This window comes from Rhinatrema bivittatum, chromosome 4, assembly GCF_901001135.1.
Source record: "Rhinatrema bivittatum chromosome 4, aRhiBiv1.1, whole genome shotgun sequence".
Taxonomy (NCBI): Eukaryota; Metazoa; Chordata; class Amphibia; order Gymnophiona; family Rhinatrematidae; genus Rhinatrema; species Rhinatrema bivittatum.
Genome location: NC_042618.1, coordinates 62630298 through 62644966, shown reverse-complemented (window position 1 = coordinate 62644966; position 14669 = coordinate 62630298). Strand labels below are relative to the sequence as shown.

At 46.5% G+C, this 14669-nt stretch overlaps 1 protein-coding gene across 6 annotated transcripts in view; it reads left to right on the top strand.

Moving 5' to 3' along the window:
* KIAA0586 (KIAA0586 ortholog) overlaps positions 1–14669 on the top strand; it is a 299701-nt gene that overhangs the window by 134618 nt on the left and 150414 nt on the right. For all 6 annotated transcript variants that reach the window (XM_029598209.1, XM_029598205.1, XM_029598206.1 and 3 more), the window contains 3 exons: positions 105–289; positions 814–926; positions 1047–1231. In XM_029598209.1, coding sequence (XP_029454069.1) covers positions 105–289; positions 814–926; positions 1047–1231 — 483 coding nt within the window. The remainder of the gene's footprint in view (positions 1–104; positions 290–813; positions 927–1046; positions 1232–14669) is intronic.

Sequence of the window (14669 nt, the reverse complement as noted above, 5' to 3'; positions counted from 1 at the left end):
ACACAGCAGAACAGACTATGGTTTTCCCTGTAGCATTGTCATGCGACTTTGAGGATGCAAAGTAGACAGTTCTATTTTTATTTTATTTATTTTCCTGCTCCTAGTATCAAGAAAAGGAAGATGAAATACCTGAACCAGTCCTGGAGTTAAATGGCTGGTCCGAGCCAGTGTCTGCTCCATACAGTGGCCTTCCATTTCCCCCTACTGTGTCTGCTCCTCAGCCCACAGCGGATCTTCTAGACGGGATCATTAAAAAGAAGGAAACATTAGAGAACCGACTGATTAGCTGGTGAGTCTACAGGGAAGAAAGATCCAATAATACAGAGCACTACATGCAGACTCCGCGAGAGGAAATCTACCCCGTAAAATTATTAAGGGCTTGTATTGTTAGTAAATAATCTCTAAAGTCTAGGGCCTCGTTTTCTGCCTGGATTCTCATTCATTTTGTAACAGCTTAAAATGGATAACAGTGACAAATAAGTGTGTCTTATTTCCTTTAAGTGATGGAAATAATTTGGGAAAGATCTAACAGAATCTGGGCCCTACTTTCCTCCGGCATGTTGGTCAAGGAGAATTAAGAATACACTAATCTCATATGTGCTCCGAGTCTGACTTTCTTTTGACCAGTGCTAATGGTGGGTGAAGCACAGCTAAGGTTTGAGATGAAATCATTACACTGAGATGTTTGTGTAGTTTTGGGCTATCACACACACAATGCCTAAGATGCCTAAAACAACTATGTAGCTTGAAGAACATATAAGTGAATTCCAACCTATACAGAGAAAGGCAGTCACAATCTGTTTTTCCCTTTAGGGTAGAACAAGAGATAATGGCACAGATCATCAATGGGATGTTCCCTGTCCAATCAAAGACCATGCCTAATGCAGGCACATCAGATGGTGAGGAAAGTGTAGTCTCAGACATTGGTGAGTGTAAAGTGAAGTTTTTTTGATTCTGGAGCTCTTGCGGCACTGCTGACTGGAGCATTGACTCTGATTTGGAGTGTTACAGCTTTGTGTTTTCAGTGCTGTCTGCTTCCTTTCCAGTGGAAGCAGCAGGTGGTGGAGGACTCCAGCTGTTTGTCAATGCCGGTGTTCCTGTGGATTCAGACTTGATTCGTCAGTATGTGAATGAGGCCCTCGCTGAGACTGTTGCAATCCTTCTGGGTGACAGGGAGGCACAAAAGAGAGCTCCAATGCCAAGAGTTCCTGAAAGTGCACCAGATGTGCAGGTAATAGTGTGGATATTGAAGTAAAAAGAAAGTTTTGCGGTGTTTTGCTATCTGGCTATACCCTGTAGGGTTCTTTTCTAACTCTAAATGAAATAATAGTTTAACTTTATACAGCATTTTTCATTAAAATTGAATTACAACTATTTAATATTTTAGAAATATACATATAATCATAGAAATTCTTCCATTCACAGAACCCCAGAGACAGGCTGAGGTCCGGAGTCTCAGAGCTTGGCTGAGACAGTGGTGCAGGGAGGAAGTCTTTAGATTCATTAGGAACTAGGGAACTTTTTGGGAAGGGCCTGATGGGGGGGTGGGGGGAATCTGTTTCAGCTGCTTCATAGAGTAGCTGGCCCTAGAACTAACTTTAGATCTAGTGTTCAGGGCCTGGTAAAAGGGGTTACTATAGTGGGGCTGCTTAGCAATAGTGATCATAATGCAATAAAATTTAACATAATTGTTAGAGGGAGGATATTAAGTAAAACTACTGCAGTAGCATATAACTTTAAAAAGGGAGCCTATGATAGATTGAGGAAATTAGTTAGAAAAAAATTAAAAGGGATAGTTATAAAAGTTTGAGTCAGTACCATTTTCCACGTTATCCTGCTACACCAGTCCAGTCGATGCAAGTGAGTTATGTACCCCTACCAGCAGATAGAGGCAGAGAAAAAAAGATTTCCTGGATGACATCTCCACCACTACTTAGAGGTGGTGCAGCGCAGGAACAATTCTGTGTTTCTCTGCCTCCAGGAGATGGTAGGACTAGTGGTGCAGCAGGATTTCTTCAGGCAGAGTTTGAGACTTAGGGCCAGTCCCCTGGTACCAGGAAAGCTCGCTCACAGAGAGGGTTCCCAGTCCCAGAGGGGAGTTAGTTGAGCCTGAGCGGGAGGGGAATTAGTTTTTCTCCAAGGACAAGCAGGATGGTAGTCCTCACACATGAGTAACATCATCAGATGGAGCCCTGATGCGGAAGACGTAAAGTTTGTAGGACTTTGACTAGGCACACTGAGCATGCCATATACAATGCGTCATGTGGGATCCCTCTCCAGTTTCTCTTCTGCAGAATTGAAAGCCTCGCTATCAGGCTGATACAGAAAAACACGTGGGAGAGCCGGCGAGCGCACAGGCCACTCTCCTGGGCGCGCGATTCAGGAGGGTGGCCTATGCAAATGAGGGCCTGCGGTAAAAGGAGCAGCGGCTGTCAGCGGGTTTGACAGCCGACGCTCAACTTTGCCGGCGTCGGTTCTCAAACCCGCTGACAGCCACGGGTTCGGAAAACGGAAGCCGGCATAATTGAGAATGCGACTTCTGGGCCGCGGGCCAATTTTTAATTTTTTTTTTAAGTTTTACTTTATTTTATTTTTTTTACTTTTGGGGCCTCCGACTTAATATCGCTATGCTTATATGCTTAATTTCTGCTTTTCTGTACACTTCCCTGGCGCCGGCAGAAATTAATGCCAGCCTTTGGGCAGGCGTTAATTACTGAAAGTAAAATGTGCAGCCAAGCCGCACATTTTACTTTCTGTATTGCGCGGGAATAACTAAAAGGGCCATCAACATGCATTTGCATGTTGCGGGTGCTATTAGTTTCGGGGGGGTTGGACGCGTGTTTTCAACTCGCTATTACCCCTTACTGAATAAGAGGTAAAGCTAGCGCGTCAAACGCACATCCAAATGCAGGTTAACAGTGCGCTCCACCGGAGCGACGATTCAGGTAAGTTTCCTTTCACTGTCGATTCCCCATGATAGTGGTGCATCGGTGCCTACCGGCCATCTGCGCTCTGCCGCCATCATTTGTGCTTTGTGCCCCTCTTCTTTTGTCAGCCATGGCCATAGCCGGTTTCGGCAATGCCCTCTGTGCCAGAGGACCATGTCCATCACAGATCCACATGAGATGTCCTCTGCTCTGCCTGGGGGCATTGCATGACATCTGCGGGTTGCCACTTATGCACCCAGATGACCTCGAAGGGCCATCTGCTTAGACTCAAGATGGATCAGCTTTTCGGGTTGAAGAATGCTGAGCCATCGGGATTGGCAGCATTGGCAGCATTGGCATCGAAGGAACCATACCAATGGATACCGAGCCATTGACATTGGTGGGACCATCAGTTTAGTTGATGCCCTTAGTGGATAGAAGTGCCAGAGACCGAGGCAGGAAGAACAATTTGTCTTTATTCTGTGGTGTATTTTGGAGTGTTCTGGGTTCTGGTACTCCTTGGAAGAGAAGTTTTAGATCACAGTTTGGATAGAACCAGGTTTGGTTCTGATCAGATGAGAATTTTCCTTAAGTTCCTTTTTGAAGGTTGAGTGTTCTGTTTATTTTGTGCCTTGTTCCCTTGAAGCCCTTGGGTTTTAGAATACTGGCAGGTTGAATGAAGCAAGGGACTTTATAAGGGGTGATGTCAGCGAGCCTTTTGTTCTCTGTCTCCATTTGCTGGTTGGGGAGCATAACCCATGCATCTGGACTGGATTGGCTGCATTCAAGAAAGGAAATTATCATGTAAGAGTAAATTTCTCCTTAGCCAAGTAGACTTAGGGGAAGCCACCACTTATTCCTGGGAATGAGCAACAAGAAATGGATCTACTCTTTGGGATCGGTCAGATACATAGTGATCCTGATTGGCACCAGTCAGAGTCATGATGCTGGGCTTGATGGACTCTTGGTCAAACCCAACATTGCATGTATTATTTTTAAGATGGTGGTGGTGGGGGGTAGCTTTTTCTTTTTCTTTCACACTTATTTTCTTTGACCCCAGTATTCAAAATTGCTGAGCTCCTAAGTTTAGGCATCTATTCTCCATGGAACTTAGGGGCCTAAATTTTCAGCTCAAAATTCTCCTAAATTTAGGACTGTAATTCATTTGTCTAGATTTAGGATCCTAAGGTAAGTGCCTAGTGCTGAAAATCAATGCTAAGCACCTAAGGGTGTAAATCTGTACTCCGCATGGAACACTGTTCAGTTGGAAATTGCAGATTATAAGACTTTTTAAATAAATAAATACTGAGTAGTACAGGCAGCAGCAAGTTAGCCAGGTAAACGTACCCAGCTAACTTTGGCTGGGTTATTCAGCAAGAAACTTAACTGGTTAAGTCCTGCTGAATATATCCAGTTAGGTTTAATCTTATCCAGATGACTGTAGACCTGCTCCTCACCATGATTAAACTCACCCATATAACGTTATCTGGATAGCACTGCATATTGGCTAAGGTTAAGCCCCTCCCTGGAACAATTCCACCACCGCCTCTTTTTTTTTTTTTAATCCAGCTAAATTTTATGCAGGTAGTAAGTTAAATGGAGAGTAGAGGGAGGGAGAATTTTGAAACCAAAGATTTGTCCAGGAAATTGAAGTTGAATATTTTATTTTGTTTATTTCCAGCTTTTATATACCATACACACAGCAAATGCTGATCGGAACGGTGAACAACTGTTGCGACCATAGCTGCCGAAGTCTCCACTCTGCCCACCTTACCGCATTGGCGACTCCCTCCGGGGTTGATGGAAGGCTGGCTGCCGCGGCGTTCTTCGGCTGTCCTCGTCCGGCATCCCCGGACCGGCCCGATGCTGCAATCCGCAATGTTGACCTGATGCCTAGGGATGCGCACATGGCGCGGCCCCACCTCAAGTACCAGAAGTGGTACTTGAGGTGGCGTCCCCCTGAGATGACTTCATCCACTTCAGATATTTAAGGTCTCTGAATTGCTAACAACTCGAGTTAGCAAGGATACGGATATCGGATAAGCATTCGTTCTATCTATGCTACTCTGCCTCCTCGGACTAACCAGGGGTACCCGTTCCTCAATGCCTTGCAGGCCATACTGGGCCTGGCCCAGCGCATTGTGGAGCAGCAAGACGCCTTGGAGAAACTTACTGCAGCATTTCATCAGCTACACACTCAGAAAGTTCAAGACACAGCCTCCAACCAAGGTCAGTTACCGGAGGTAACTTTGAAGACTGCTGTACCACTGGCGGCTCCAATCCGCTTTTCCGGAGAAATCCAGAAGACCCAGGGCTTTTTGAACCAGTGCTGCAAGCACTTTGCCTTACAGCTGTCTTTATTTCCTACAGCTCTCTCCAAGACTACCTACATCCTTTCATACCTGGATGGTAGGGCCCTGTCTTGGGCATCCACTTGTGGGAATGCAAGGACTCTATTTTGCAGGACATAGAAGGATTTAGGGACTTGTTTAAATCCGTTTTTGATGACCCTGTTCGAACTTCTGTAGCCGGTTCTGCTTTAGTGGATTTGAAGAAAGGCAACAGATCTTTGGCTGAATTCGCCATAGAGTTCAAAACTCTTGCAGTAGAACTTCACTGGGATCCCAAATGTCTCAAGACTTTCTTTTGCAGAGGTCTGGATAACCGTTTAAAGGACGAGCTGGCTGGTCACCAAACACCTGACTCGCTGGACGAAGTAGTAGCCTTGGCTACTCGGATTGATCAACGACTCCGGGACAAGGTGAAGGAACTCCAGCCTAGGGTGTTATCCAGGTTGAAACAGGCCAGTGCTATCTCTACACCTCTGATGGTTCCAGTAATCCTTGCTGCTGTTACAGATGAACCTATGCAACTTGGTCATGGACGCTTGACTTCAAAGAAGAGATTTCGGAAGAAGCCCGGCTGTTGCATGTACTCTGGTCAGCCCGGCCATGATGTTTATTCATGCTCCATTCGTCCGGGAAACAGATGGGCCTAAGTCCTGCAGGAGGACTGTTCTTAGACCATACCGCGACATCTCCTCCGCTCTCTCTCCCAGTCTCTTTGACCTACGGACCGATCACGGTTCAGACTCCTGCCCTGGTGGACTCGGGGGCAGGAGGCAACTTCATTCTCAGATGTCTAGTGGAAGACCTGAGGAGTCGATTCATCAAATTAGAAGATCCACTATTGTGTTACAACTTGAAGTGGGCTTTAGACGTTCCCCAACTTCGCCACTTCCACTGAAGATCTCAGTGACGTCCCCAGCAGCTCATCCATTGCTGCTGACATCTACAACAACATACTCAGCGAATTTTCTTCCAAGACTCAAGATCCACCTGTCATCAGTGCAAAAGATGACTTAGATTACAAAGTCGAAGAGATTCTGGATGTTCGTAAAGAGGCAAGACTTTTTGAATACCTTCTAATGAGGGAAGGTTCAGGCCCCGAAGAAGACTCTTGGGAGCCTCAGACCAATATCCTGGACAAAGAGATGCTTCATCAGTTCCATCTCGCGCATCCTTCAAAACCTAAACCTGGTACCCGAAGAGGAGATCGCCCTTTGAAGGGGAGTACTGTTGCGACCATCGCTGCCCGACTTCTCCACTCCGCCCACCTTACTGCATTGGTGACTCCCTCTGGGGTTGATGGAAGGCTGGTTGCCGCAGCGTTCTTTGGCAATCCTCGTCCGGTGTCCCTGGACCGGCCCGACACTGCAGTCCGCCATGTTGACCTGATGCCTAGGGGCGTGCGCGTGGCGCAGCCCCGCCTTAAGTACCAGAAGTGGTGCGAACCTCAGGGGCGTCCCCCTGAGATGACATCATCCGTTTCAGATATTTAAGGTCTCTGAATTGCTAACAACTCGAGTTAGTAAGGATACAGATATCGGATAAGCATTCGTTCTAGCTACGCTACTCTGCCTCCTCGGACTAACCCGGGGTACCCGCTCCTCTCTGGCCTCGTTCTCTCTTACTTTGTAGATTGCAGTCTGGAACTGGCACTCGCTCCTCGAGGGCCGTCGTTCCCGGACTTCTTCAGAATTCACTTCTGCCTGGAAGTCATCGCTGCCTACTACATCTGTGAATTACCATCGCTCTCTCAGAGCTTTCCCTGGAACCAGGTACTCGCTCCTCGAGGGCCTACTTCATTCCAGCTCCTGGGCTTCTATGGGACATTGTGTGAGTGTTACCATCAGGTTCTGTCCATGAACCCTGCATACCCTGCCTACTCACTATATTTCAGTTTCTCTACAGCTCAGCCTCCAGGGATCGCTGTTCCAGTATCTGAGGGACTATAGCCCAGCCGGGCATTCCAGCTCACTACTGCCACCTCTGGTGGTTCAGTATACTGTCTAATAAAAGAACTAGTGTGTGTCTGTCTCCTAACTTTGAGCCTGACTGGTGGTCCCTCTTGGGATCTTCCCCCGGGGGCGTGGTCATCTGCCACTGGTCTAAGGATCCACCCACAACTCTCCTAAATAATAACAACAACCACATATCAAAACATACAAATACAATAACATAAATTCAAATAACATATTATGGCCCGGCTCCTAACATTTTCCCCTACCCTAACTCTGCCTCTGTAGCCACCCACTTTTAGGATTCTAAACTTGGGAGCCTAATGGAACTAGGTTCCTAATTTCCTAGCGTGTAGCAAATGGACTCAGGACCAATAGGTATAATGTACTCCTGATAGCAGATGGGAGACTGAGTCAGATTTCAAAGCTGATATCAGCCTACATATACCCATGCAGCATGCTTAGCTCTTCAGTATGTCTCCTTCTCCTAAAGCAGATAGGGACACATCCACACACTAGAATAGTGTTAGCAATTCTAAAACAAAGAAAGAAAATTTACCTCAAGAAGATGAGCCCCGCTCTCCTGCAGTGATACCTAAGGGTCCCTCCCCCAGTCGAGAGTTCCTGAGGTGATTTCCGAGATCCCTCAGAGGTAAGCCTCAGTCTGGTAGCCGGCTCCCGCCATGGACTTAGCCCCCAGGGTGGCTTAGAGGCAGCGGGTGTTTGAATCAAGCGCAGCAGTGAAGGTATTTCCCTCTCCTCCGCAGCTGGACACCGCCCGGCACGAGACCGGGAAATGCCGAGACCAGGTAAGGTAGAAACCTCCTTTTAAGTCTCCGGTCTCTGAGGCTCGAATTGCCGCACAGATCGTCCCTTCCAGCGTCTGTTAAATCGGGTTGAGCAGCTCCCCCCTGAGCTAGACCCCGATCTGGTGCGAGGGTCCACAAGTGTGGAGACCCTCCGGGGGGGGTTGCCATCTTGCCTGCATGGTCGTCTGCACCATTTCCCCTCCTTGACCGCCATATTGTCTGCACAACTGAGCCGTGCGCTCAGCGGTGAGCTTGGGCGCACAACAGACTTGCGCGCACTACGGTTCCGGGCACATAGTGGCCCTCATAAACGGCCCGAGAGCACAAATAGGCCCATGCACACAGCGGCACGCACATCTCACCCAGGCGCAAAAAGTGGTAGCCTGCATGTGCATCCCACATGCACATCATCGGTGCACCCGGAGCGCACAATTAAGCCTCCCGGCATGCATACCAACGCCACAGACGAGTTTTGAATCACTCCATGCACACAAGTCATGGCACCTCCGGCCAAGAAAATCAAGGGACAAGCCCTCTGCCCAACCTGCCACCTGAGAGCTGTGCAACCTGAAGTGGTTTCCGCTCCATGGTGAGACCGCACCTTGAATACTGTGTACAATTCTGGTCACCGCATCTCAAAAAAGATATAGTTGCGATGGAGAAGGTACAGAGAAGGGCAACCAAAATGATAAAGGGGATGGAACAACTCCCCTTTGAGGAAAGGCTGAAGAGGTTAGGGCTGTTAGCTTGGAGAAGAGACAGCTGAGGGAGGATATGATGGAGGTCTTTAAGATCATGAGAGTTCTTGAACGAGTAGATGTGACTTGGTTATTTACACTTTTGAGTAATAGAAGGACGAGGGGGCATTCCATGAAGTTAGCAAGTAACACATTTAAGACTAATCAGAGAAAATTCTTTTTCACTCAACACACAATAAAGCTCTGGAATTTGTTGCCAGAGGATGTGGTTAATGCAGTTAGTGTAGCCGGGTTCAAAAAGGTTTGGATAAGTTCTTGGAGGAGAAATCCATTAATGGCTATTAATCAAGTTTACTTAGGGAATAGCCACTGCTATTAATTGCATCAGTAGCATGAGATCTTCTTAGAGTTTGGGGTAATTGCCAGGTTCTTGTGGCCTGGTTTGGCCTCTGTTGGAAACAGGATGCTGGGCTTGATGGACCCTTGGTCTGACCCAGCATGGCAATTTCTTATGTTCTTATTATGCCAGCAGTGCAAAGAGGCTCAGGGGGGAACCTAAGCAAGACCCCCCCACAGCCAGTAGAGGGTTCTGGATCCACTAACGCCACAACAGTTGCCTATATCAACCACCAGGGAGGAACCAGGAGCCAACAGGTGTCCCTGGAGATAGACCCCTTCATGGCATGGGCGGAAACAAACCTGCAAGGAATCTCAGCCTCCCACATCGCGGGAAAGGACAATGTCTCTGCGGACTACCTCAGCAGAGAGAGCCTAGATCCAGGGGAATAGACGCTGTCGACCGCAGCCTTCCAGTTGATAGTAAACCACTGGGGATCTACTGGCAACCCGGTCCAACACCCAAGTTCCCAAGTTCTTCAGCGGCAGACGAGAACTGCAATCCTGGGGAATCAACGCCCTCGTCCAGACCTGGCCACAGGAAGACCTGCTGTATGCCTTTCCCCCATGGCCATTACTGGGCAGGATCATCCGCAAGATAGAACACCACAGGGGATAAGTACTTCTAGTGGCCCTGGACTGGTCAAGAAGGCCAAGTTTGCAGACATGCGAAGACTTCTTATGGGGGACCCTCTGTGCCTTCCTCCACACAGGGATCTGCTCCGACAAGGACCGATTCTCCACGAAGACCCAAATCAATTCTCTCTTAAGAACATAAGAAAATGCCATACTGTTCATCAAGCCCAGCATCCTGTTTCCAACCGTGGCCAATCCAGGCCATAAGAACCTGGCAAGTACCCAAAAACTAAGTCTATTCCATGTTACCATTGCTAATGGCAGTGGCTGTTCTCTAAGTGAATTTAATAGCAGGTAATGGACTTCTCCTCCAAGAACTTATCCAATCCTTTTTTAAACACAGCTATACTAACTGCACTAACCACATCCTCTGGCAACAAATTCCAGAGTTTAATTGTGCGTTGAGTAAAAAAGAACTTTCTCCGATTAGTTTTAAATGTGCCCCATGCTAACTTCATGGAGTGCCCCCTAGTCTTTCTACTATCAGAAAGAGTAAATAACCGATTCACATCTACCCGTTCTAGACCTCTCATGATTTTAAACACCTCTATCATATCCCCCCTCAGTCGTCTCTTCTCCAAGCTGAAAAGTCCCTAACCTCTTTAGTCTTTCCTCATAGGGAAGTTGTTCCATTCCCCTTATCATTTTGGTAGCCCTTCTCTGTACCTTCTCCATCGCAATTATATCTTTTTTGAGATGTGGCGACCAGAATTGTACACAGTATTCAAGGTGCGGTCTCACCATGGAGCGATACAGAGGCATTATGATATTTTCCGTTTTATTCACCATTCCCTTTCTAATAATTCCCAACATTCTGTTTGCTTTTTTGACTGCCGCAGCACACTGAACCGACGATTTCAATGTGTTATCCACTATGACGCCTAGATCTCTTTCTTGGGTTGTAGCACCTAATATGGAACCCAACATTGTGTAATTATAGCATGGGTTATTTTTCCCTATATGCATCACCTAGCACTTATCCTCTCTTACGGTCTGGCCATTGAGAGGACTCACCTGAAGAAGAACGGATACTCTAAGGCAGTGATTGACACCTGGCTCCGAGCACGCAAGTTCTCCACATGTCTAGCTTACATACGAATATGGAGAGTATTCGAAGCCTGTTGTGAGGACCGCACGATCCTTCCGCGGACAGTCAAAATCCCCATGATCCTGGAATTTCTGCAGGACGGCTTAAAGAAGGGGTTGTCTCTCAACTCCCTCAAGGTTCAGGTGGCTGCACTAGCCTGCTTCAGAGCCAAAGTGGACGGCATCAGTCTATCAACCCATCTAGATGTTTCCTGTTTCATGAGAGGGGTCAAACAAAATCGACCACCCCTAAAGGGGCCGGTACTCCTATGGAATCTCAATCTAGTACTAGACTTCCTTGCGGGAACTTCCTTCAGACCAACACGCGGTCTGTCACTATGGCTTCTGACCTTGAAGACTGCATTCCTAGCGGGAATATGTTCAGCCAGTCGCATCTCTGAGCTTCAAACACTATCCTGTCGGGAACCATTCCTCAGGTTCACACCGGGATCCATACAGCTTCGCACTGTCCCCTCCTTTCTACCGAAAGTGGTTTCTCAATTTCATCTAAACCAAACCATCTCGCTACCATCTCCAGACGAACATAAGGGCGCGGAAGACTCACGCCTTCTTCCCCATCTTAACGTTGGCAGACTCCTAGTCCGATACCTGGAAAGATCGGAATCTGTTCGAAAGACTGACCACCTATTCGTCCTTCACAGTGGGAAGAAACAGGGGGAAGCGGCCTCGTGGGCAACTATAGCCCACTGGATCAAAGAAGTAATCAAGGCGGCCTACATAGAGGCAGGGAAACCCCCACCTCTACGAGTCAAGGCCCATTCTACAAGGGCCCAGGCAGTGTTCTGAGTGGAAACCAAGATCTGTCGGGGGGGGGGGAACGTGGTCCTCCATACACACCTTCTCCAGGTTCTACCACCTGGATGTCCAGGCCCGGGAGTACACAACCTTTGCAAGGGCAGTGCTAAGTGGGCCAAGGGCAGCCTCCCGCCCTGTTCGGGAGTAGCTTTTGTACATCCCATTGGTCCTGAGTCCATCTGCTACACACTAGGAAATGGAGAAATTACTTACCTGATAATTTCATTTTCCTTAGTGTAGACAGATGGACTCAGCATACTGCCCACGACTGGCCCGGAATCTGGAAACCTCAGGTGAAAAACCCCGATAACAAGACAAGTACGGGTAAGCCAGGTATTACCCCTAGTTCTAGACACCCATAGTTGCTGGGTGTTGATGTTATCTGGTTGAGTGCACTGGCGGTCTCCAGTTTGGAAATCAGTTGAACCAGTCCTAGTTAATCAAGTTATTAAAGCACACATATATTCACAATTGCTTTTCGAGGAGAATACTGAAGAACTTCTCATGCTTCACGGGTATATGTAGGCTGACGTCAGCTTTGAAATCTGACTCAGACTCCCATCTGCTATCAGGAGTACACTATGCCCATTGGTCCTGAGTCCATCTGTCTACACTAAGGAAAACGAAATTATCAGGTAAGTAATTTCTCTAATTCAGACATTCAGCCTTAGTAAGTTTTCAGAAGGGCCAATTTAAGAACTTAACTCCAAACGTTAGGAGCCTAACCTCTTTGAAAATCAGCCTCTTGTCTTCAGTTTGCTCCTCCTCCACCCCCTAGCAATATATCTGAGGATTGTAGGGCGCCACCTCCAGGGCACACCCTCATTGCCACTCTGTGGCTGGCAGGGGTCGTCATCAGCATAGTAAAAGCTGTCTTTCTTGCCTCCCTAGGCCTGCAATCACCACTTTTGCACATGTACCTAAGCCTGACTAACCTGAATCTGGATACCCCCAATCATAACACTGCAGCCTGAACTACAAGGCCACCTGCCTTTGGAAACTTTTATACAGACCAAGAACTAAAAGCAAAGGAAAGGGGTGGTGGTGAAAGAAGAATGTTATTTCCCACTTACAGCTGGATAAAGTCCAGCTGTAAGTGGGAAATCTCTCCTCTGACAGTCAGTAGGAGAGATTTGAACTAAATCTCAGGAGCTTTATAGGCATGTAGATTACTACTTTTTTCATAGAACATAAGTAGCAACTTCTAAATACTGAACTGTTTTGAAAGACTTGAATTAGAACAACATGGTATAGGACTGTGCTGTAGTATACTTAAAGGCTATGCTACTGTTTGCTTTGTTCCCTTTCCCGACAGGCATGTAAAGTATAAAAGTATCCAGCACTAATGATTTATGAGACCAAACCCATGAGCAACTGTGAACCCAACCTTTATCAGTCCCTTCCTCTTCCTGCCAGTGAGGAATGCTTTATAACTGCACTGTATGGAGACCTTTTACAAGAGCTGATTCTAGGTTTTTTGCCTCAAGTTGGAGGTTGACCTTTGTGTAACATGCTGTGTGAAGATGATAAAATCAGTATTGAGCCATAGAAAGAGCAGAAAGTTAGCCAGATACAGTTACCTGGGATATCAAGCGAGACTTAACTGAGTAAGTCACCTGCTGAATATACCCAAGTGAAGTTAGCTGGGAAACTACTTGCCACTAGAGTTACTCAAGTAAATTTAGCTAGGAGTCGTTCAATATTGGCGCTACCTGGCTAAACTTTAGCCCTGCCCTCAGAATGCCCTCGTTGGCACCTCTTTTTGTCCCGGTAAGTTTTAGCGGGTAAAGACATATCTGGCTAAAACCTATCCATTCAATGGTCTCATAAATTGAAAAAATGGGGTTTGTCCAGCTAAGTCACAAACTTAACTGGGCAAACCCATTTGAATATCAATGTTTCCTTTTTTTTTTTTTCCGTAATGGCTCAGCCAGAGACCGCAAAGGGTAACTTGTGTGTGATGAGCATATATTTGAATCTAAGCAAAATGCTTCAGAGTACCTTTATATTAACAACACTGAAGGCAATTTTATTTTCTCTTATATTACTACTACGTGCCAACCCACAGAGAAAATACAATCTTAAATATAGTTCAATTTTATTTATTAATGAAATACAAAAATGCTATCTATACAAATAAAAACTATCACACTCATACATCATTATACATTCACACACATTAAAAATATATTAGGTCAGATACAAATATCCCTGTTATAACATAATACTTTTTGCTAGATATGATCAATGATTCAGTAAACATCATAAATATACATGTACTCGACCTATATTATATATCCACATCAGCTCTCATAAAATCCACTTACTATCATTCCCTTCAATATACATCCAATGTCTTCATAGTCCTCCCTTCATTTATTCATCCGTTGTCCACCCTTCATTTATACATCCCACAGAGAATTCTCTATTCCCTGTACGTACCCCGATCAGTCCAGACTCTTGGGTTTTGCCTCCCCTCCAGCAGATGGAGGCAGAGAAGTTTTGACTGACTCTGTCCTAAACCCTGAGGTGCTACCTACAGTCTGTCAGTATTTCTCTGTCTCCAGCAGATGGTGGAGGTGCAAAGCCTACAGTCTGGTCTTAGTTAGTTAGTTGTGTAAAAAAAAAAAAAAACAAGCCAAAAACAAAACAAGGAATTTAGTTAGTTTATGAAAAAAAAAAATAAATACATTCCCTGTACGTACCAGGATCAGTCCAGGACACCTGGGTTGTGACTCCGCACCAGTAGATGGAGACAGACTAAAACTTGTGGGCGGAGCCATATATGCCCCTGTGCCAGTCACAGCCCCTCAGTCTTACTCTGTCTCCAGTAGATGGTGCAGGTCTGGTCACAGCCCTGTCTGACCTGATTCTGGTGGTTAGTCAGGTTTTGAATTTTGGGCTAGTTTTTGTTAGGCCTAGTTGTTTTATGCTAAATTGGGTTTTTGTTTTTTCTTTTAATCCTTCGTCTCGGGTGCCCTGCCTCCCAGGGGGGGGTTGA